Raw genomic sequence first — 19,856 nt, 5'->3', positions numbered from 1 at the left:
CTGGACGGAAGGGGGCCCCTCGTGTCGGGAACGAGAAGGGGTGGCCTTGCTGCCAAAGCTGTCGTATATCGCGATTATCGCGGCATTTACCACGAACTTTGATTGCTATGATTGTGTAAACTCACGTAATGGATCTCCAGCCCCTGCCGTCCATCGTTCACTAAGAGGTACGTTCGTAGCGGCGTCGAATGCGGCGTTTTTTTGAGGAGGAATTTGCCACTTGCGTGGCCCGCGTCTTGGTTTCGAGGCCTCTCTCTCTCTCTGCTCCCCGTTGTGGACGGGGTCCCATTGTAATGTGGTGGTGATGATGTTCGTCTTGAACCACGTAAAACACACGGCAATCGCTGTGGTACAACGACTGCCGTGTGTTGGTCTCTGTGTGTGTGTGTGTGAGGTCGACTCAGCCTCAAATGAGTACCTGGTGCGGTGTGTAAACATCGCCACTGGGGAGACAAAGGCGGCCGGGTGTGGTGCCGTGCTGGCCTTCATAGGTGCTACTCGCTAACCACTTGCACCAAAAGTCTTTGTGGGGGAGCGGTGGTGGAGCGGTTAGCGCGCTGTGCTACGAACCTGGCGACCCGGATTCGATTCTCGCTCACGGCCAACGCCGGTGACGATTATCTGAACTGGTCCTGTGCCTCCCCTAGGTCGACTCAGCCTCAAATGAGTACCTGGTGCGGTGTGTAAACATCGCCACTGGGGAGACAAAGGCGGCCGGGCGTGTTCTTGGCCACTCACCCCCTTTGGTGTACCGTGCCGGCCTTCATAGGTGCTCGCTAACAGCACTTGCCCCTACAGTCTGGTAAAGGGATGTAGTATTTTGTGTATTGGTGTGTGCGTGTTGGTGTGTGTGTCTATGTGCCGAGTGCCTCTGCATTGGCTGTCTTCGTGTGTTTGTTCTCGGTGTGGGTAGTACATACAGTACTGTACGTGTATGTCAATGTGTCTGTATCTGTACGTATAGTGAGCGGTGGATGAGTGGTTAGCGCACCAATGAACAATTCTATGAACCAGTCCAGGGCCTCCCCTAGGTCGACTCATCCTCAAATGAGTACCTGATGCGGACTTCATAAATGCTCTGTAACAGCACTTGCCACAACATTCTGTACGGCGATCGGGGTGTTTTTCATTTGTTTTGAATGTGTGGCCGGATATGGAACTTGAGCCCATGAATTGTTACAGGCAATTTCCAGAACGAGATCCCCCCATTCTGCACATAGCACAGCTGTTCATTGTCACACATTGGTCATTTGTTGTGCAGTCCTGCGAGGTCGTTGACTTTCACCTGCTTGTAAATAAAGTTTGTCTTGTTTTGAATGTTGTTCGACCAGCATATAAGGATATGGGCCGCTCGGCTCTGGTAAATACTGTTTTATAATATGCACTGGTTTACCATGGACTATATATAGACATTGGCGTCTAGTTCCTGAATATACTGCCATACGCCAGAGTAGAACGGCGATATGCTGTCAGTCAATACAAAACACTTGCACTATGAGAGGCAACGAATGAAGGCTTGGTAGGGCAGTGTGAGACATGAAAGGTTTACATTAAACACATGCGTGGAATATCAAGAATCAAAATCTTTATTTTTACTGGAGGAGGAATCCGATGAGCTATGAAGCTCTTTTTCACAGATGCCCAGTATGGGCGGGTCAGCAAGTTCAAATCACAAACAATAAAAAACAACTATAGGAGTGAAAAATTTCGAAAAAACTAAGCAAGTCACTAACAAAAGCTTTTGCAAGGCCGCAAAAGCAACTTGAAAGCAGTCCCAGACCACACCAGGATAACACAGTCCCTCAATACAATAGACGGTATAGGATTGGGGCAGTCAATAAAACATTGAGAGGAGCAAGCGGTGCAGAATGAGAGATGTGAACAAGGGAAGGGAGTTCCAGTCGACAAGGATAGCAGAGGAGCAAAGAGTAAAGCCATCCTTGAGCAGGGATACTTATCCCTTTCCCCCCACGTCTACTGAAAACTTGCTCTGTTGAACTAATTTTGGCCACTCTTTTGTACAGCGTCTAGAGATGCGGTTGCATTTAGATGTTGCATAAATTCAAATTGCATTTTTTAATCAACAGAAGACCTTGGTTATTGTCATTTGAAACCGGGGCCACGGGGAAGGAGAGTAGAGGAAAATTAGATGGGAGTAGGTAGACAGGCACAAAGCCATGATGGCCTTTAAATACTTTACTGTAAACCTTATGTTGTAAATAACAGCACTGGCCCTGGAAACCATTTTTAAGTCTTAAAATGCAATGGAGGCACTGAAGCAATTCACTGTGCATGAACCATTGCCTGGCAAACTAATCTGGATATAGGGGCTGTCCAGCCAGCCATATGTTAGAACAAGACTTGTTATTATCATCATTCCTGTAGGAGAGCTAACATTATCAGCACTTTATGCTGCTGCGGTTATTAGGTATTACTTGAAAGCTCATTAAAACTATGATAATATTTTGAGAGGGATGCTTTGTTAGGAGGTCAATCTCGCCGTTATGTTACGGAAGGAAAAGTCCCATTGCTCGTGGCCTAGGATAGCAGGACGGCTCTCACCACTGCTAATAGTATTTGTGATTGTATAGCCCTTTTGTCAATTCACGACTGGATGAGAGCCTATTCCTGGTGGGTCGTTGGGGCTTCTTTGACAACACTTCACCATGCAGGTCAATGTGAGTTGTTGAAGGTAAGGAAGCATAGACTTTGGAGCTTTACAAGTACAGTACAACAATTGTTTTTTCTACACTGCTCTCTGCTGCCCACAAAATATCCCAGAACCATTACAAGGCATGTGTTATGCATGGTGGTTACCCATACAGACACTATCCAAGCTCAGCTCTGCTTAGCTCTTGCGATATAATGAGATTGGCTGCATTCTGGGCGATTTAGGAATAAACACAGATAAGTACACCGATGGAAACGGCTTTATTGTACCGTAGCAAAAATCAGTATGCCACTTTTAAACAATATCCAATGTGAAAATCATGCTCTCTCATTGCAACCCATTTCTTCTCTCCGTTAATATTTTCTTCCAATGTTTTTTGTCCCCCCCTTTCTCAGTTTAACCGACCGCAAGACCCTTCGACTATGTTCACACCGTCTGGCAAGCCAGCGCGGGGCCCCACTCTGATCCCGCGGATGAAGAGCAAGCACAGGATGTACTACGTCGCCCTCTTCTCGCTGCTGCTGCTCGGGCTCCTCTCCACGGGCATCCTGCAGTTCTGGCCACGGCGCGGCGGGGAGGCCGAGGGTCACACCGCGGCCGAGCAGCGCGACATCAACGATGTTCCCGTCATTGGTCTCGGCGACTACAGCCCCATCCCGGAGCGCGGAGACCTCAGCTGCCGCATGCACACGTGTTTCGACGTCTACCGGTGAGCGTCGTGGGCCGCGGCGGGCACATTGATGTTATCGCAAAAAAAGAAATCTGTTTTGTTGTATGAACATCTTAACACCTGTTTTGTGGCCAGAAAGGGTAAAAAAACAACTTTTGTTTTCATCATTTTGATACTGAAACAAAAAGTCCCATAGATGTTATTGTTATTTGTCACCATGCTGCCGTGGTGTAACGCACTCTCAACATCATGCTGATGACTCTTACTTTATCGCACATGGATGTCGTCATATGGATGACTCGCATATGCAAATGAGCAATGTGGAGCTCGTTTACCTGCTCCACTTCCAGTGTCAGCCAGAGAGAAACACACATAATCCTTTCCCCCCTTTGCATTAGCATGCCATCTGCTTTTTGATACTGCCATGGTGTAATAGTTAAAAGTCAACTTCTTGTCCAGTGATACATCGGTTCGATTTGATCTCCCCACGTCATTTTTAACCGTGGGCAAGTTTCTTAAATCCCTCCGCCTCTCTCCATCCAGCAGTATTAATGGGTACACACCATGGTTGATGACTAGATCGTGTGTGGTTGAGTGAAGTAGTAGGTACACGCCACTGCTGTTACGCCAGCAGTGGTTCGAGTAGCTCTTCACCTTTATTTCTTAACCATAAACAGTATTTCCAGCACTGCTGTTTTCATCGTCGTCAACATTATTATGGCACTGTTTAACATCTGCATTGCATGTGAATTGGACACTTGGCTTCTGACCTGATGGCGATGTGGTTGAATCGCTTCACACAGTTGTAAGGTTCATGCGACAGGCGGTGGCGACAGCGTCGCAGTGCTGGCTGCAGTCCCGTGTCGCCCCCACTCTTTATCTACTGTTACCACACCTCTTTCTTCACTATCCCCTGCTCTTTCTTATTATTTATTTTGTTTTATTATTTTCCTCATTATTACTTTGGGAGGTGGCAGAACCCTGCCTCCAACCCCGCCTGCCTCCGCCCGCACTGCACACACCCCGCGGCGCTGCGACAGCTGACAAATGCCGGCTGCGGTGTTACACAGCCCGGCTGACCTGCCGCCTCGCACAGCCGAGGGGCTGTGCGGGTGAACGATGCCGGCTGCTCCCACGCACGAGGCTGGAGGACGATGGCTGCACTGTTTTCTGCCAGCGACGTCCTCACAAGGCACCTCTCCCGCCTCTGTCAGTGAGTGGGAGCTCCACGTGTTCCATTCACGTCTCAACACCACCAGCGAGTGGGAACGTGACGCAGATTGTCCACCGCTCAACATAAGAGAGTGGGTTTGCCTGCTGCCCAGCACCACCAGCGAATGGGAGCTCGGCGAGGTTTATACACCCTGCTGCATCACCTGCGAGCTGGAGCACAGCGCGTGATCAGCTACTCCACTAGACCTCGTGTTCCTCTGGCCGCTCCATCGTACGCGCCGCGTGCGTGCCGCGTCCGCACCCGCCGCGTGCGTGGGAGCGCGTGCTGACGGCGTGTGTCTTGGCCACCACCACCTGGACTTGCTGCTCTGGGCAGCACAGCCGCTGATCGGAGTCCTTCCGAATCCTGGCCCCCCCCCCAACACCACCAACCGTACTGCGTGGGCTGATATAATAGAGCTTCGACATGCACCATTTCTTCATCAGCCGCACCTGGAATCCGCGCTCCTGAGGACGCTCTCTGGCCTCGGGCTTCTTCGCGGTCAACGTCAGAGACTGCATCGGCACCGTGGTTGCAGAGGCGGTTGGGGTCGCTGTTCACAGGTCAACCTTCAACCAGCTATTTCCTCTGATCTCTTGATGCCGCGCCTCTTCGGATCTTCACATCCACCTTTACCTATCCACCTCGGTCTACTCAACTCACGCTCCATTACCGACAAATCAGCCCGCATTCACGATACCAGCTCGGACCACCACATCGACCTTTTGCTTATTACCGAGACCTGGTGCAGGCCAGACTCCCCCACCAGCTATCTCTTTGGAAGTTGCGCCCCCGGGATACAAGGTTCTTCGCAAACCTCGCGCAACTAACCAGCGGGGTGGTAGCTGAGCTGTTGTCTACAACGCTGACTTTTAAAGAGCTCTCTACTGATGGCTTCCGCCACCTTTGAGGTCCAGTCCGTGTCCCTCACTACTAACACCGAGTGCTTTTCCATCATTTCCATCTATCGCCCTCCAGGCTTGTGCTTACTGGAAACTTTAACTGCCCCGTCAATACTCCAGTCCCCATTGATAGCCACCTCGAGTCAACCTTGGCCTGCCATCACCTGGTCATCACCAACTCAGGCCCCATCAAAGATTCCTCAACAAATTTTGAGAGTATGCTCGACCTGGTGGTTCAGGAACCTGACCTGGATTGTCGCATCTCTCCACTGCAAGTTTTCCAAACTGGTTACTCTGACCACCACCTCATCCTATTTTCCCTCCAAATTCCAAAGCCAATCACCATCATAACCACCCACCACTCCCGTAATTTCAAGAGTATCAAGTTTTCCACTTTACAGCACCTCCTCGCAAATTCGCCTTCAATGTTATCCCCATCTTCCGATTGAACTGTCTGCGCTCTTCAGCTAGAAGCTGACCTGAGGGCGGCGCTGGACAAGTTGGCACCATCAAAACCACAAACCACTAGGCAGCCTTCCCACGACACTCTCTGGCTCTCAAGAGACGCCATCTTTCAAATGTTGCAATTGTCATCACCTTCATAATTGCATCATTATTTTCACTATGGGACTGCACGTCACAGTTCTGTACTTGCCATTTCTAGATATGGTCAGTTGCCGTGTGAGAAAAAAGTGTTGTGAGTAAACTCTGAAAAGAGGATTTAGGCAGGCTGGAGAGTGCATGGAATGCTCATGTAGTTTTGGACAAGGTCTTGATTTAACATCTTATGAGCAAATCGGAGCCTCTCACAGCTTGGTGACCCACTAACGCTCTACCTACCTACCGAGACATCTGTTTATATCTACACAAGAGGACAAATGTGTGCTCTTCCATTGGCAGTACCCATAATAAAGGATGCTTTGTGCATGAGACCTCATTCTTATTGTAAGGTTTTCGGTAAAGTTACGTAGGTAAAAAATTTAAATAAAAATTAATAAAAGTAAAATAAAAATAGAATAAAAATCACGACGTTTCGGAGGCAACACAAGCTTCCGTCTTCAGGTGGAACCGTCACAGCACGATAGCTGTATCAAGTAAGAGAAATTCCAAGAAAACAGTCCTTGTATATATACTGGTTGAGGGTGGGAGGAGCCAAGGCAGGCCCTGAATATTATTTGTGTGAGGTTCGGTGCGGCTGAAGCACGCTGTTAGGAATGAGCCTTTGTTGTGTAAACTCGGTGCGGCTGATGTAAAGGTGCGTGTAAAAGGGACTGAGCCTTTTGTGAGACCTCGGTGTTGTCTACGGTCTCCTTTTCAGTTCAGTCATCCTTTTAGCTCAACCACACTTGCATATGGAGGCAGCCAGGTAGCTCTTGCGTTAAAACACTAACCTGGGACACTGCCAAGGTTTTCATCCAGAGAGTGACATGCCATTCAACCGGATTCTTACGTTGTAAATTTATATCTTAGCTAGGTTGTCAAAGATTCTCTGCAAAATGTGGCATTAGCTTTGTGGTTTCTGGAAGAAAAAAATACAATTTAGGGTTGACTACCATGAGATGTAAATCTGTGTATCAGGGCGTCTAGAAGAGTACAACATTGCAATCCTGGCGTGTGGGTAAGAAGTCACCGGTGACGTCATCGCCTTGGCGTAAACGACTGTCATAGTTCACGCTGATGGTTTATTATCAAGTTTTGGTTGAACCTACGTGGCTGGTTTTTGGATTGGGTAATTCTCGAACAGTAGCTGAACTTGATACTCACATTTTATTTACAATGGATCATCTTCACGAGAGTTATCGTGGCCCTATTCTACAGACAGACGGATGGAGCGAATCCATTCTTTGGAAAGTGATAATAAAAAAAGTTAGGCATAGGTTTTCGAGCTCTTGCATAACACATGCAAATTATTGTATCCGGTTTGTCGGAGTTTGTTTCCAACTTGTAATCGCTATTATATATAGTGGGAGGTGTGTGTCTGCTTTTCCTTAATTATTTCCTTTCAAGACCCGACATGCAAACCTGAAAAACCTCCGCTGACTCATTTGGTTTGTAGGTGTGGAGGTCTCCGTGGCCGTATGCCAGACACCCCTGCCAAGGATTTGTCCAATGTATTGCTGGCGTGGTAAATATAGTTCATAATACATTTGATGTAGATTGTAAACTCGACAAGCATTGAATTACTTTCACTGGTGTGACCTGTTGTGCACAGTATTGAAAAGCCATTCCTGCTCATTTATGTAATTGAGATTGCCATCAGTTTATTGAACCGGCCTTGAGTTAATTCAAGTGAGTGCCCTCTATTACCGAAGCGACATCAACATCTCAATGAGCATTGCTTCTAATTAAAGATGCTCATCGATTAACATCACTTTTCAGGAAATAGAGAGTCGGTAAATGGATAGTGGGAAACGTGTGTGTGTGCACGTTGCATGAAGGCGGTCGGGCGTTGTGCTGGCCACCTACCCCCGTGTGTGACGTGCTGGCCTTCATAGGTGCTCGCTAACAGCACTTGCCCCAATAGTCTGTTAAGGCTATACGGGGGGGGGGTTCTTTTGTCTTTGTTGCATGAAGGCATAGACGAGAGTAGAGCAAGTCGAGTTGAAGGGCAAGGAGTCATTTTTGCATTCCCAGTGCTGTACTTTGTATGTCGAATTAGGCCCATTTATTGTGGTGAAGCAATTGCAGTACACTGTGCTACGAACCTGGCAACTAGGCGTTGGATTCAGGACCATTGCGGCTTAACACCAGTGGCGAGTTTTTGTCTGAACCAGTCTTGTGCTTCCCTGCTTCATTCACCTGCACGAAGCAGCAGTGCGAGTAGTTTGGTGAAAAACAAATCACTCGCGGCCTACACCGTGAGGAGGCCATCATCCAGAATGTGTGGGTATTGTAACTTAAAAGTAGGTCGTGTTTCCCTTTTTGGAAGCCAAAAGGCTTTTTGGCGTCCTCTGGTCTAACACCGTTTGAGACTAGGCTCCAAAGAAAGCTGTCTCTGGTGTGGACCAATCAGTTTCAAAGACGATGCATATATTATCAGTGTTTTATGTTTGCATTCTGACCACAAGTATTGTGGTTAATGCAGACATGATTCCTTGTTAAAGGTTTCATTTTGGTGTTTTAACATCTTAACACCTGTTTTGTTGCCATAAAAAAGGGGAAAACCTATGCTCACATTTAGTTATTGTAATTGCTGAGCAGATAAATATGGGATTTCAATGCCAGCCTGACCTTAGCTCAGTTGATTCATTTTATGTGTTTTTCAAATGTTGTATACTGTCCATTATAAGTTTTTGTCTTTTGAATAGAGTTGTTGAATCACAAGGTAAAGTAATCCTCTTATTCTCTCTTTTTCCATAGATAACCAGATAGCAGTAGCTATGAGTGTGGATAATAGGATTTGCTTCAGAATCTTTATTTATCCTGGAGGAATCCGATAAGCCAAAAAGCTATTTCACAGATGTCCAGTTAGGGGCGGGTCAGCAAGTTACAACAACAACCAACTAACAGCGTCCCCAAATCCATGTTAGATCTGTGGTCGACAACCAAAATGACAAATAGAGCCATTTTCTTCGATTTCGTTTCAAAAACGAAGTATTTCGAGCCGCAATGCATGTGAACATATGAAGGTCGTTAATGAATAACGTCAAAACAATGTTTTAAGTTATCCCTATTTTAAGAACAGCACATGCACAATGATTTTTAATGCCACATTGCAAATAATTGTTGGCCTTTTAAATGTTCAGCGTCTATCGAATATAATTAGGAGGGTTTCAATTTTTTACTTTTGCAACCATAGTGTTGCTACGAAGCAGTTATTAAAGAGCCGCATGCATCTCCGGAGCCGCAGGTTGCCGACCCCGGATTTAAACGGAAGGAGTTCGAGTCTAATGCCTTTTTTTGTCTCGCTAGCGGCCCTCACTTACGGGACGCTCGCTCATTCTCCTTTCGCTCGCCATTACAGGTGCGGACACAACGCCCGGAACAAGATCCGGGTGTACATCTACCCACTGGTGCGCTACGTGGACGAGCGGGATGCCACCGTGGCGCACGTGATCTCGCGCGAGTTCAACGACATGCTAGCGGCCGTGTCGGAGAGCGAGTTCTACACGGACGAGCCCAACCGCGCCTGCCTCCTGCTGCCATCGCTCGACTTCCTCAGCCAGGACCGCCTCAAGGTCAAGGAGATGGCGCAGGTGCTGGCACAGCTACCCGGGTGAGTTGAACTTCTTTACCTCCCCACTCTACATCCGCGCCATGCTGAAGCAGCTTGGCACAGCTCAGGAGGTTTTATTTTTCTATCCCCCCCCCTACTGCGGAACTAGAACCGTGCTGCTGATAGTACACTCAATGAATGAGTCAACACACGTAGACCATGCGGTAACGCAGTGTTCGAGTTGTATGAACTTGCGTAACACGCTATGAACACGTCCTTAGCGCCACCTCTGGCCCTGCTTGTACGGGCCAGCGGAACGCGGTTTGATTTCTGGCGTGGCTCGGCAAATAGACAGTGGAAAAACTGAATCTGGCCGTGAGGGCTCTGCACTGACTTGGCCATTGGAATAGGCGGGTTTAGGTTGAACAGCGAGTAGGGACCAGTCGGTGTGCTCGATGCGAGGCTGGTTTAGTGCAGAGCCAGTGGTTCCATTCCCCAAAACATGCGTGGTGAATGATACATGGAATCATTAAAATTGTGCTCACTGCTCTTAGGTGGATGCTCTTAATGGTGCGGTATGATATGTAAATGTAGCGCCATGGAATAGTTCAACCTGAACCCATTGCCTTGTTGAACATTACCTCCAATTAAATTATATGATGCGAGCAAGGCTTGGAGGCCTCAGAGGTCAGAGCACTGAGGTTCCACCGCTGAGATTCTTGGTTTAAACCAAGGCAGCCACCTGTTATTAAACAGTGGAGTGAATTGACGGTTTCTGCCTAATTACCAATGACTGCTTCACATGGCCCATGATTTAAGAGAGAGCGTTCCGAATGGGTACTTGGCCTCGTGACATGATGCCGATGCCGCGGTAATGATAACTAGGGGCGTGAGTTCACTTCAGTAGTTAACGCGACCCAACTGTGTACAGTGCACAACGTGGTCCTCGCTTTTACGACACAATTCAATCCTGGGAACCCCATCTTAAATTGGACCCTGTTTTCCCATTCACAGTACAAACGGTGTAAACATTCCTTGCCGATGTGGGTTTCCTTTTATCAGCCATATTTAACAGGGTTTAATAGGTAAAAAAATCCACAAAAAACACTTTAGAATAACAAAAGCTCCACGCTCAAGTCACATTGGAAACCAGGCTGGCCGTTCAAATGTTTCATTTCAGAAGATACGTCGTAAATCTAATTTCTGTGTCGTAAATTTATGCATGCTGGCATTCTATAAGCGTTGTAAATGTGGAACGTCGTAAATCTGACTTTCGAAAGCTGGAGGCCGCCTGTACATCAATCACAATAATCGATTCTCTGCTCCCACATGCAGTGTGAGATTCAAATGCATATTCCTAGTACCTACTCATTGTCTATGCCTAACTACTGTGAACGTTATTATAAATCTCAACAGGCTCTCGTGGTTAAATCAAAGAAATTATCAAATTAACCTTATGGCGGTTCCCAGGGGTACCATAGTACCCCGGCTTTTGCATAATGTCCGTGATGCAGTCACTGTTAGTCTGTTGATGGTCGGCGATGCGGCAATCGACTCATCTCGACGAGCTGTACACGATGCATCACCACGGTGCGTACGTGCGTTCAGGGTTTAAGGGCAATCGTCCTCGCTGCGTTTCGACATCGCGGAGTGGCAACGATTTCGGATTTATTGGTACCCCAGTCACGGAGTTAAGTACACCCCTGGGAAAAATAGTGTCCCAGAAATAACATATTTTATTGCCTCGGCCATTTAGCATTATTTGGTACCCTGGGGTACCGCCATAAGGATCAAATAAATAATGATCCGGGAATTTTTGAGGAAAGATGACTTGTTTCGTATTTAGGCGAGATACACAAATAGAATGCGAGGTTAATTTCTTGTTATTTTATTTAGATGTTTTTTTTCTCCCTCTGGCTTAATAAAATCATTTGGTGTTTGTTCTGAAACGTGTAAATATTTCAATGGAATTCACAGTGAAACCAATCACTTTATAAAGTGCACATATGCTGCCCCCTACTGTTGTTAGCCTCTCGTGAAAAATGCGTGTGCTTTCGTACCCCGTGCTGGAATTTTTATATTATGTCGCAAATTCAGGGTTATAAACCAGTTTAGCCCACGATTCTTCTCTTTATTTTATTTTTAGTTTTTTACCTTTTGTAATATTCCCCAATTGTATCTCGAGTGTGCTATGGACATCACGCCATGAGACCAAGCACCCATATGGATCTCCCGCAGAGCAGTGCAACCCTTGGTGTTGACAAATGGCCCATGAAAGTAGATACTTACAGAGCTACCGCTTGAGATCCCTTCAAGACAACTCTGACCCACACAGCAGAGGGCAGCACTCTCCGCGCCGGCAATGTTCTTTAAAAAACAAACGGTGATCCCAGTGGTTGGCGTGGTGGTTCTGGTGCTCTTGAATGGTAGTCCCAGCAGTCTTGAGTGATAGTTGCAGCAGTCTGCGTTATAGTTTTGGTGGTCAACTCCAATACCAGCCAACCGATTCGACCAGATATGCCACTCAAACTTATGACACAGAAATCCACACTCGGGCATTAGAATGACTGTTGTCGATTTTGTATTCCATGAATGGAAATGTGATTCCTAGGATAATAATCATGAGATCCCTCCAGCTCTAATGCCTAATCAGGAATATTTTTTTTTAAATGGTCAAAATAAAGTTCCCATTTTTTTCACAGACTTGGCTGTATATGTTATGGCCCTGCCTGGTTGCTCTTTTTGTTAATTTTCGTTTCCTTTTTTCAGATGGAATCGAGGGACAAATCATTTGCTGTTCAACATGCTGCCAGGCAGTGTTCCAGAGTACAACACAGCCTTGGATGTTCCCAGAGACAGGTAATTAATTATAAATGTGCTGCTGCTGCTTTGTTCAGAGACTCCAGCTATACTGACAAGCCAGCGTGGCTTCGCTCATGGTTCAGCAATGTTCACATCAATGAGCACAATTCTTACCCTGCCTTTCTGAGGGCAGCGCTTTGGGCTGTTTTAATTTACAAACAGCCGTGGACGAAATGCATCTCCTCCGATTAGCACGGATGGCCTCGTTCGGTGGGAAAGAAGTTATACAGACATACGACTAATACCCATAATTGCACCACATATCGCCATTGATTCTTTCAAACTGCTAGATCTTGTAGGCCTTGTAAAGTCGACTCCTGATCTCCAAGGTTTGCTCTTACAGGCTTCCTATCATCTGGCTTTAGGTCGACCTCTTGGTCACCAACTTTTGGGTGGCACTGAAATGCCTGTGTGTCACCTGCCCTCCTCCATCCAACACGTTGTGTCCCACCCATAGCAACTTCCTTTTTCTCGGCTATGTGATGGCAGTGAAGAGTCATATTTTGTTTTAATGCAATTTCCACGTTGTCACATCTATGCTCCCCTATTTCACCAAACAACACTGATCATCATGGTGAAGTATGGTTAAGTATCCCCCCATGACCCTCATCCAGCAGTGGATTGACAAAAGGGCCTTACATAATGTATTGTAAAAATTGACACCTGACCTCAAAAGGGTCTGCTCTGGCAGTGTGTACTGCCATCTGAATTTAGGTATTTTCCTTGGTCACCAATGTAATGGAACAAAGCAATGAATCTAAGAATTGTCACTGCTGCGAGTGCTTTATTTGTTGGCAAACTGATGTCTTAGCCGTACATTATTCAGCAGGGGGCAGTCACGCTCCTAGGTTTGCTCAGCTATAGTACATAATTCCTGTTCATTGTAAATCCGTGGGCCCACAGTTATTTCCAACAAATATAGAACCATAAGGCCGAGGTCACACTTTAATTATAACTCATTGACTTCACCTTTAACGTGCCCGTCACAAATTCAGTGACTTTTCATAAACACCGTGAAATATTGCGGCAGATTTTCGTTTTCGTCCAATTTTTTTGCAAAAATGTCTTTGTCTCATTTACCAACAGGGGGTGGGGGGGGGGTGGGTTGTTGTGTTTGGGAAGTTTTTCGCCAATATAGGAATCTGGAACCTTTATATGTGTTTGGTATTCGGATGTGTGAGTTACATGCAGCACAATGTTTACACGTGGCCACGCACTAAAAGACACGTGGCACTGAATAACGCGGTTACTGGCGTAGTGAAAATGTTTATTTTAACTGTTGAAGTGTTCACATCTGTGGCAGTTTCTAGATGTTGTTGAATTTATACAAACCTACGCGGATGTGCTTTGCCGAACACGTGCTATGTTGTGTGGTAGGCAATGTGCCCTACAGGTGTTTGAAGGAGAATCACGTGACAGTCCTCCCATGATGCAAGTGCACTCACTACTAGAGTGACAGATTGCATTGGTATAGTATTGTGTATGTACTTGTCCTGCCATTTGAGAATCCACCGCTGGCTGAGGACCCCTCCCGACACTGTCCGGGTCATGGCGGGATATTTGGCAGTGTTTCACTATGCCGGACAACGCGGGATGGAAGAATAGATCGAGGTGCATGGATATCCAGTACAGTGATGGAATTGCAGCACTGCCCTCTGTTGCCCGCCATGTATCCCCGCTGCTCATATTCTAACTCTGCATCTGTAGTAATGATACACTGCTACGAGAAAACATTAATCTTCCCAAATCCTATCCGAAACGTAACCTTTACACTTACTTGGCATCCCACAGCACTTAGATGATTGGCTACTTTGTTTCCATTTTGAGATAATGATTTATCCAAAAAAAGACTCACCGAGTCTCAAGATTTTTTTTTCAGGAGGGTCCTGCATTGGGATGTTTGACCAATACCATTTAATAGGTGTGTAGCATGCGAGAACTAACTCGGGTACCTTGAGAAAATGCACACACATGAGGGGATGACACTGCATTGCAATATCCTGCCCACACCTTGCAGCCCCATCCAGGCTCAACCCTCTTAGAGCTTCTAAGATCTCACAAGATCAATGCATTAATGGTGATTTGGTCTGTGGCAGCGATGGAGAAGCATGAAGAAACGCACGCTTAAAGATTTACATTGAGTGAGAGAAAGAGGAACGCGCGTATTAAAGGACATATGAAGGTTAGAGACATTTTTATTTTAAGAAAAGTAAGTGAGCTTGGGCTGGATGCCCCACTTAAAGGGATGTTGGCTGGTGGTCAAGACAAATGTTAGAATTGCAGTCAAAGGAGTGAATATGCCCGAGAGTACGTTTACTGTGGAGATTGAGCAATGAAATCAGTTCACGCATTGGTGCTAAATAGGTTGCTTCTTCGCAGGACTATGAGATATGACAGTGGCTTAGGGGAGGCCTTCATCCACCAGTGGATTTATCATGGCTGCTGATGAAGATGATGGCCTTAAGCAGATTATACGAGACTACATGAAGTGACTGTGCAGTACGACATAAGCATACATGTACATATATATTATTTTGGTTTCATTGAAAGTTATTGCAAATAAATGTATCACTGTCCCAGCAAATATAGTGCACGTGCGGCCAAAGGGAGAAAGAGGGGAAAAAAAAAAACTCTATGCACATGTGGGGCGTGGGTGGAAGGTGCCGTGTGTTATGGCGCCATGTGTAGGTGGTGAAGTTGGATGATTACCCCCCGCCGTGGAATGATAAGTGTTTTTAACACAGAAACGAGTGCTGTGAACGTGGCCGCGATTTCGGCTATGTGAGTCGCGTGCGTTTAGTTTTGCTTGCTCTACCACCTACGCGATTAGGATTTTTTCGCCAAGGCAGACTATGATGTAGCACCCATGTACGTGTGCCATACTTGCCAACTCGACGGATTTAAGTGGTACATTGCAGATTATAAACCCTTATTTACGCGTACCAAATTTCAAAGCTATTCTTTTTTTTTTCTTTACCCAGAAAAGCCTCACAGAGTGGTAAATTTTTTTTGCAGGAAGATCCTGCCAAGTTTTTACATTCAAGGGCTATAATTACTAAGTTATATTCCAACTTAGTAGTTTTTTGTCATATTTCTTTTTCAAATTTGGCTCATTTGGACCATGATGCCAGCACACAATGGCCTACTCTTGCGAATGACGTCATTGGATCTTAAACTCCACTTGAAAGCAGACGACACATGTTTGTACGATTACCGCACGGTATTAATCCGGGTAGCTACTGGAGTCGAACTGTGAACCTCTGTAACAATCGGTGACCTCGCCACCGCTACTTCAGGCCATATCACCGCTGAATCAGAATCTTTATTTATCCTGGAGGAATCCGATGAGCTATGAAGCTCTTCTTCACAGATCTCCCGTAGGGGCGGATCAGCAAGTCACAACAGCAAACAATAAAAAAACGATAGTGCAAAATAGAGAAAGGTAAGAAAGTCACGCGAAATAAATAAACAAGTGTGAATTACAAAAGTACATAACAATTTCAAATAAATATATTGCCTTGGAAAATCAGTGTGGCAAGATGGTTTAAAATCAGCAGCCTGCCGATTTAATTGGTAGCAATGGCAAGTGTGCCATACGTGTACCTCTCGTATCTATCCGCTGCCGAATAAGGGTCCTCATGCCGTGCCGGCAGGCGGGGTCATTCGACCATACTTCACCGCGCCGATCAATGTGGATTTGGTGAATGCGACGAGGACAGACGGGGGAAGCATAGAAATGCAGTACATCAATGGATTTTGCTGCACTACCCTCTACTGCTCACCTTGTAACCCACGGCCCTGTGACAAGCTGCATTTGCACGAAGTTCACACATACCAGCACTCTCTGGGGTTTGTTGAGCTTCCGAGATTTGATGAGATCGGGCACATTCTAGGTGAAGGCATGTACCACCCATTGCGCGTTAAATAGCTCACAGGGCACCTCGCAGGTGACAATTTTAGAAATGAATTCTGATGCTATTTGTCTTTATTGTCAGGGCATTGCTTTAGACTTTAAGTTGCACGTGTTTTTTTTTCCTGCAGTGTAAGTACATGGAGCTGCACAATGTACTGTAATGTGTTTTTTCTCAGCATTTTGTTTCTTTATTTTGGATCTTGTACCAATTTATTTTTCTTTCTTACAAATATATGTCGTCTTTTTATGTTTGTGTATTTCTCCTTCGGATTTTTTTTTCCAGTTCTCTCTTGGAAAGGGCGGATGTGTGGTTCTTTCGATGGATGGTTGATGATTAGGCATCTAACAATGCATTGATGCGTTGCTTCGCGGATTAAAATCGGTTATTTCACTCACGATACATGCGTTAATCTTGTCTGGGAGAATCGATCAAATATGATTTATGTCATCTGTAAATGATATGTGGTAATGTTAGAGTAAGGCTAATGGAATGAGTGAAACTGTACAAATGAGACAATAAAGAATGACAAAATCAAGAAAGTCTAACCGACAGAAAGAGAATGAATTACTCGGTTGATTTGTAAGTAACAATCCATTCAATCACCGAGTGAGTGGTTAGTTTACTTTCCTCATGATGAAGTTGATGATGATGATGCTTGTGATGGTGATGATACTAGATTTGAAGCTTTCGTGACTACAAGGATTCATACTCTTAGGTTTTTTCGGTAAAGTCACGTAGGTAAAATAATAATAAAAGAAAATAATAATAAATACGTTTTTTTGTTATTTTCAATTATTTTTATTTTATTAATATTTTACCTACGTGACTTTACCGAAAAAACCTAAGAGTATGGTGATGATAATTAACAAAACACATTTTATTAGGGCTGTGGATAAAGCAGATGATGGTAATCGTGGGAAATGTGGTTATTGTTGATTTCGATGGTTTAAGCTCATTAAGCGCATTCGTTCTGCATAGTACGTGACCAAAGCAACTCTTAATATTGCTGTTAAATTCAATGAACGTCTTGCGACACCAACACAGGTTGTCGCATGCATATTTGTCCTCAGTGCGTTATGTTTGTTGCATTCAGGGCTATACTGGCTGGCGGTGGTTTCTCGACATGGACGTACAGGCATGGCTACGATGTCAGCATTCCCGTATTCAGTGCTTTCTCCACGGAGGTGAACCTTCACGTCAAACCCCCGGGGTAAGTGCGGATCATCGATTGCCAGATTTTTCTTTGCTTCTCCGCATGCCGAGCGGATGAAAGGCTTTTTTTGCCGGTTAAATATTTCATTCCCGCACTCTTTCGTGGCAGGCGTCACATTCAACGCACGAGGCAGGTGGGGTGAAGCGATGCACTGGAGCAGGTTTGTAGATGTTGCCGAGTTGTGAAGTTTCCGTGAAGTCACCAAATCTGCTATTTGTTCAAGTGGGGAAAAACCGTACATTGAGCAAACTGTGTGTGTGTCCCTGTCGCTGCTTGAGCATTTCTCCAATATACTTTTTGATCTGTTGGGAAATTCATGCCATAACAATGTGATATTTTGTATTTTACAGTAACAAGCAGCTGTTTACATTTGGCCCTCCTTATTCTGAGATTTCTGTTTTCAGGGAATGGGAAAGCATTATTTTTGAGTGCACTGAAGGTGGCCAGAAAAGCCGCAATGCGTCCAGAGCCTTGTTAATGAATCATCACTTGCCACTTTGAAGTTGGAATGGAATGATGTCATGCCTTGACAATTTATAGCCCACGTTAAGACAGCTTGTGATGTGATATAGCTGCACTTTTTTTTCCCCGTCCGAGATTTTTCAAAGAAATGGTACCTATAAAGGATGACTGATTTTGGTTCATTCCTTTTTGGATGTATTTTTCTAAATATAAAGTGAGATGGATTTTCACAACGTTGCCAACATTCTCATCGTCTAATCGCGTGCAAATGGGGGGAAATGGGCCATCATGCAATCACATTTGTAAGCATAAGCAAAAGAGTAATGCTCGATTCCGCAATTAAAATCAATTCGTAGACTCTTGGTAAATCTCATTCTGTAATAATAAGTTATGTTTGATTCGTATATCTTGTATGTCATGGGTTCATTTGACAACTGCGGTCACTACTGGCTGCTGTATTCACAGTGATAAAAACAATTGAGCTAAAATCGAATTGCGAACCTGAATTGTGAAAGCTCATCCATGAGCAAGGCGGATGTATCATTGGCCTGTGCTAATTTAACATAACCCGATGCTATTTTTCTAATGTCAAGTGTGTAAGCAATATTTACCACAACCCTTGAAGCAAATTCCACTAATTTGTGTTCTCATTGTATTACGAACATTAGTAACTTTTTCCCATTCCGAGACGACTGCATGTTGCAGGGTGGTGGGTGTTCCGTTCACCGCTATACCTCGGGAATGCGCAAGCTGTTCAGCTTTAATTGTATTTATAGAGGAATAGTGCCATTGTTTTTAAGGACATTGTACTCACCGCAGAGAACTGTAGCCACACGGACCACACTCTTTGTTAGCTGGCGCCAAACTGTGCCACGCGCCCTCCAGCAGCGCGGCCTTGTGGGAGCCTCGGGTCCGAGAAAGTTGTTTTAATTTAATTTATCTTCCGGTTCTGTTCTGATGACGTAGCCCAGCAATTGCTTACTCATTCCACTGCTGGCATAAGATTCTCCACTAGATGGAGCTCAAAAGAGCCCCTCCAGAGGCTAGTTGGTCTTCTCTTTCACACTGACCAGACATTTTGGAATAGTGAGGAGCACCACTCGCACTTTATCCCACCGCACCTGACCTTATGATGTACTCTTTGGTGTACCCATTTTTCCTGCTGGGTGGACAGAGGTGGAGGGATTGACAAAAAAAACTTGCCCATTGTTTCCTCTGCCACTCGGGGAGATCGGAGCAGCAACCTCTGGATTGCAAGTCTAGCGTGCTAATTGTTAGACTGTGACTGCATCCTCGCTGCCGTAATTGTAATTTTAGCAAACTTGAGTTCTGGGCAAAAAAAACAAAATCCCTCCGTTTGTTTTTTTTGTGCCTGCGGGTCACTGCATGACGGAGGGAGGCAGATAGGGAGGACAGAGCGTGGCAGGGGCAGCGGCGCTGGCGGCGGTCTACTCACTCACGTGCGCACGCACGCGCACGCACACACGGGCAATAATCGTTTCCATGCGGCACTCACCGCGGCTTGGCGCCCTGCCCAGCAGCTGCGAGCCAGAGGGCAGTAACGCCACGAAGCCTTGCAGGGGAGTGAAGAGATTTGGAGGAAGATTGCTGATAGTAAACCGCAGCGTTCTTATGGCTTAGAGGCAGCCCTTTACATTTTGTTTGCGCGGCACCAGACATATTGGTTGTTTTATTGTTTGGGGGTACGTCTGAGCTTGGCTTTTAATTTAATTTAAAATTGCGCCACGTGCCCTGCTTTGATGCAGCCTAGTCGGTGGGATTCTTGTAGCAAG

The 19,856-nt window shown here is 45.7% G+C and overlaps 1 protein-coding gene across 1 annotated transcript in view; it reads left to right on the top strand.

Annotated features, from left to right (window-relative positions):
• The window catches only part of EXT2 (exostosin glycosyltransferase 2), a 74,110-nt gene continuing 54,254 nt past the window's right edge, over positions 1-19,856 (top strand). The window contains exons 1-5 of the mRNA XM_078601479.1: positions 1-167; positions 3,067-3,380; positions 9,421-9,672; positions 12,382-12,471; positions 17,482-17,598. Coding sequence (XP_078457605.1) covers positions 3,094-3,380; positions 9,421-9,672; positions 12,382-12,471; positions 17,482-17,598 — 746 coding nt within the window. The 5' untranslated portion in view covers positions 1-167; positions 3,067-3,093. The remainder of the gene's footprint in view (positions 168-3,066; positions 3,381-9,420; positions 9,673-12,381; positions 12,472-17,481; positions 17,599-19,856) is intronic.

This window comes from Lampetra planeri, chromosome 16 (assembly GCF_965212315.1).
Source record: "Lampetra planeri chromosome 16, kcLamPlan1.2.h2, whole genome shotgun sequence".
NCBI classification, from domain to species: domain Eukaryota; kingdom Metazoa; phylum Chordata; class Hyperoartia; order Petromyzontiformes; family Petromyzontidae; genus Lampetra; species Lampetra planeri.
Note: the sequence above shows the minus strand (reverse complement) of the source record. Positions and strands in the feature narration are given on the sequence as shown.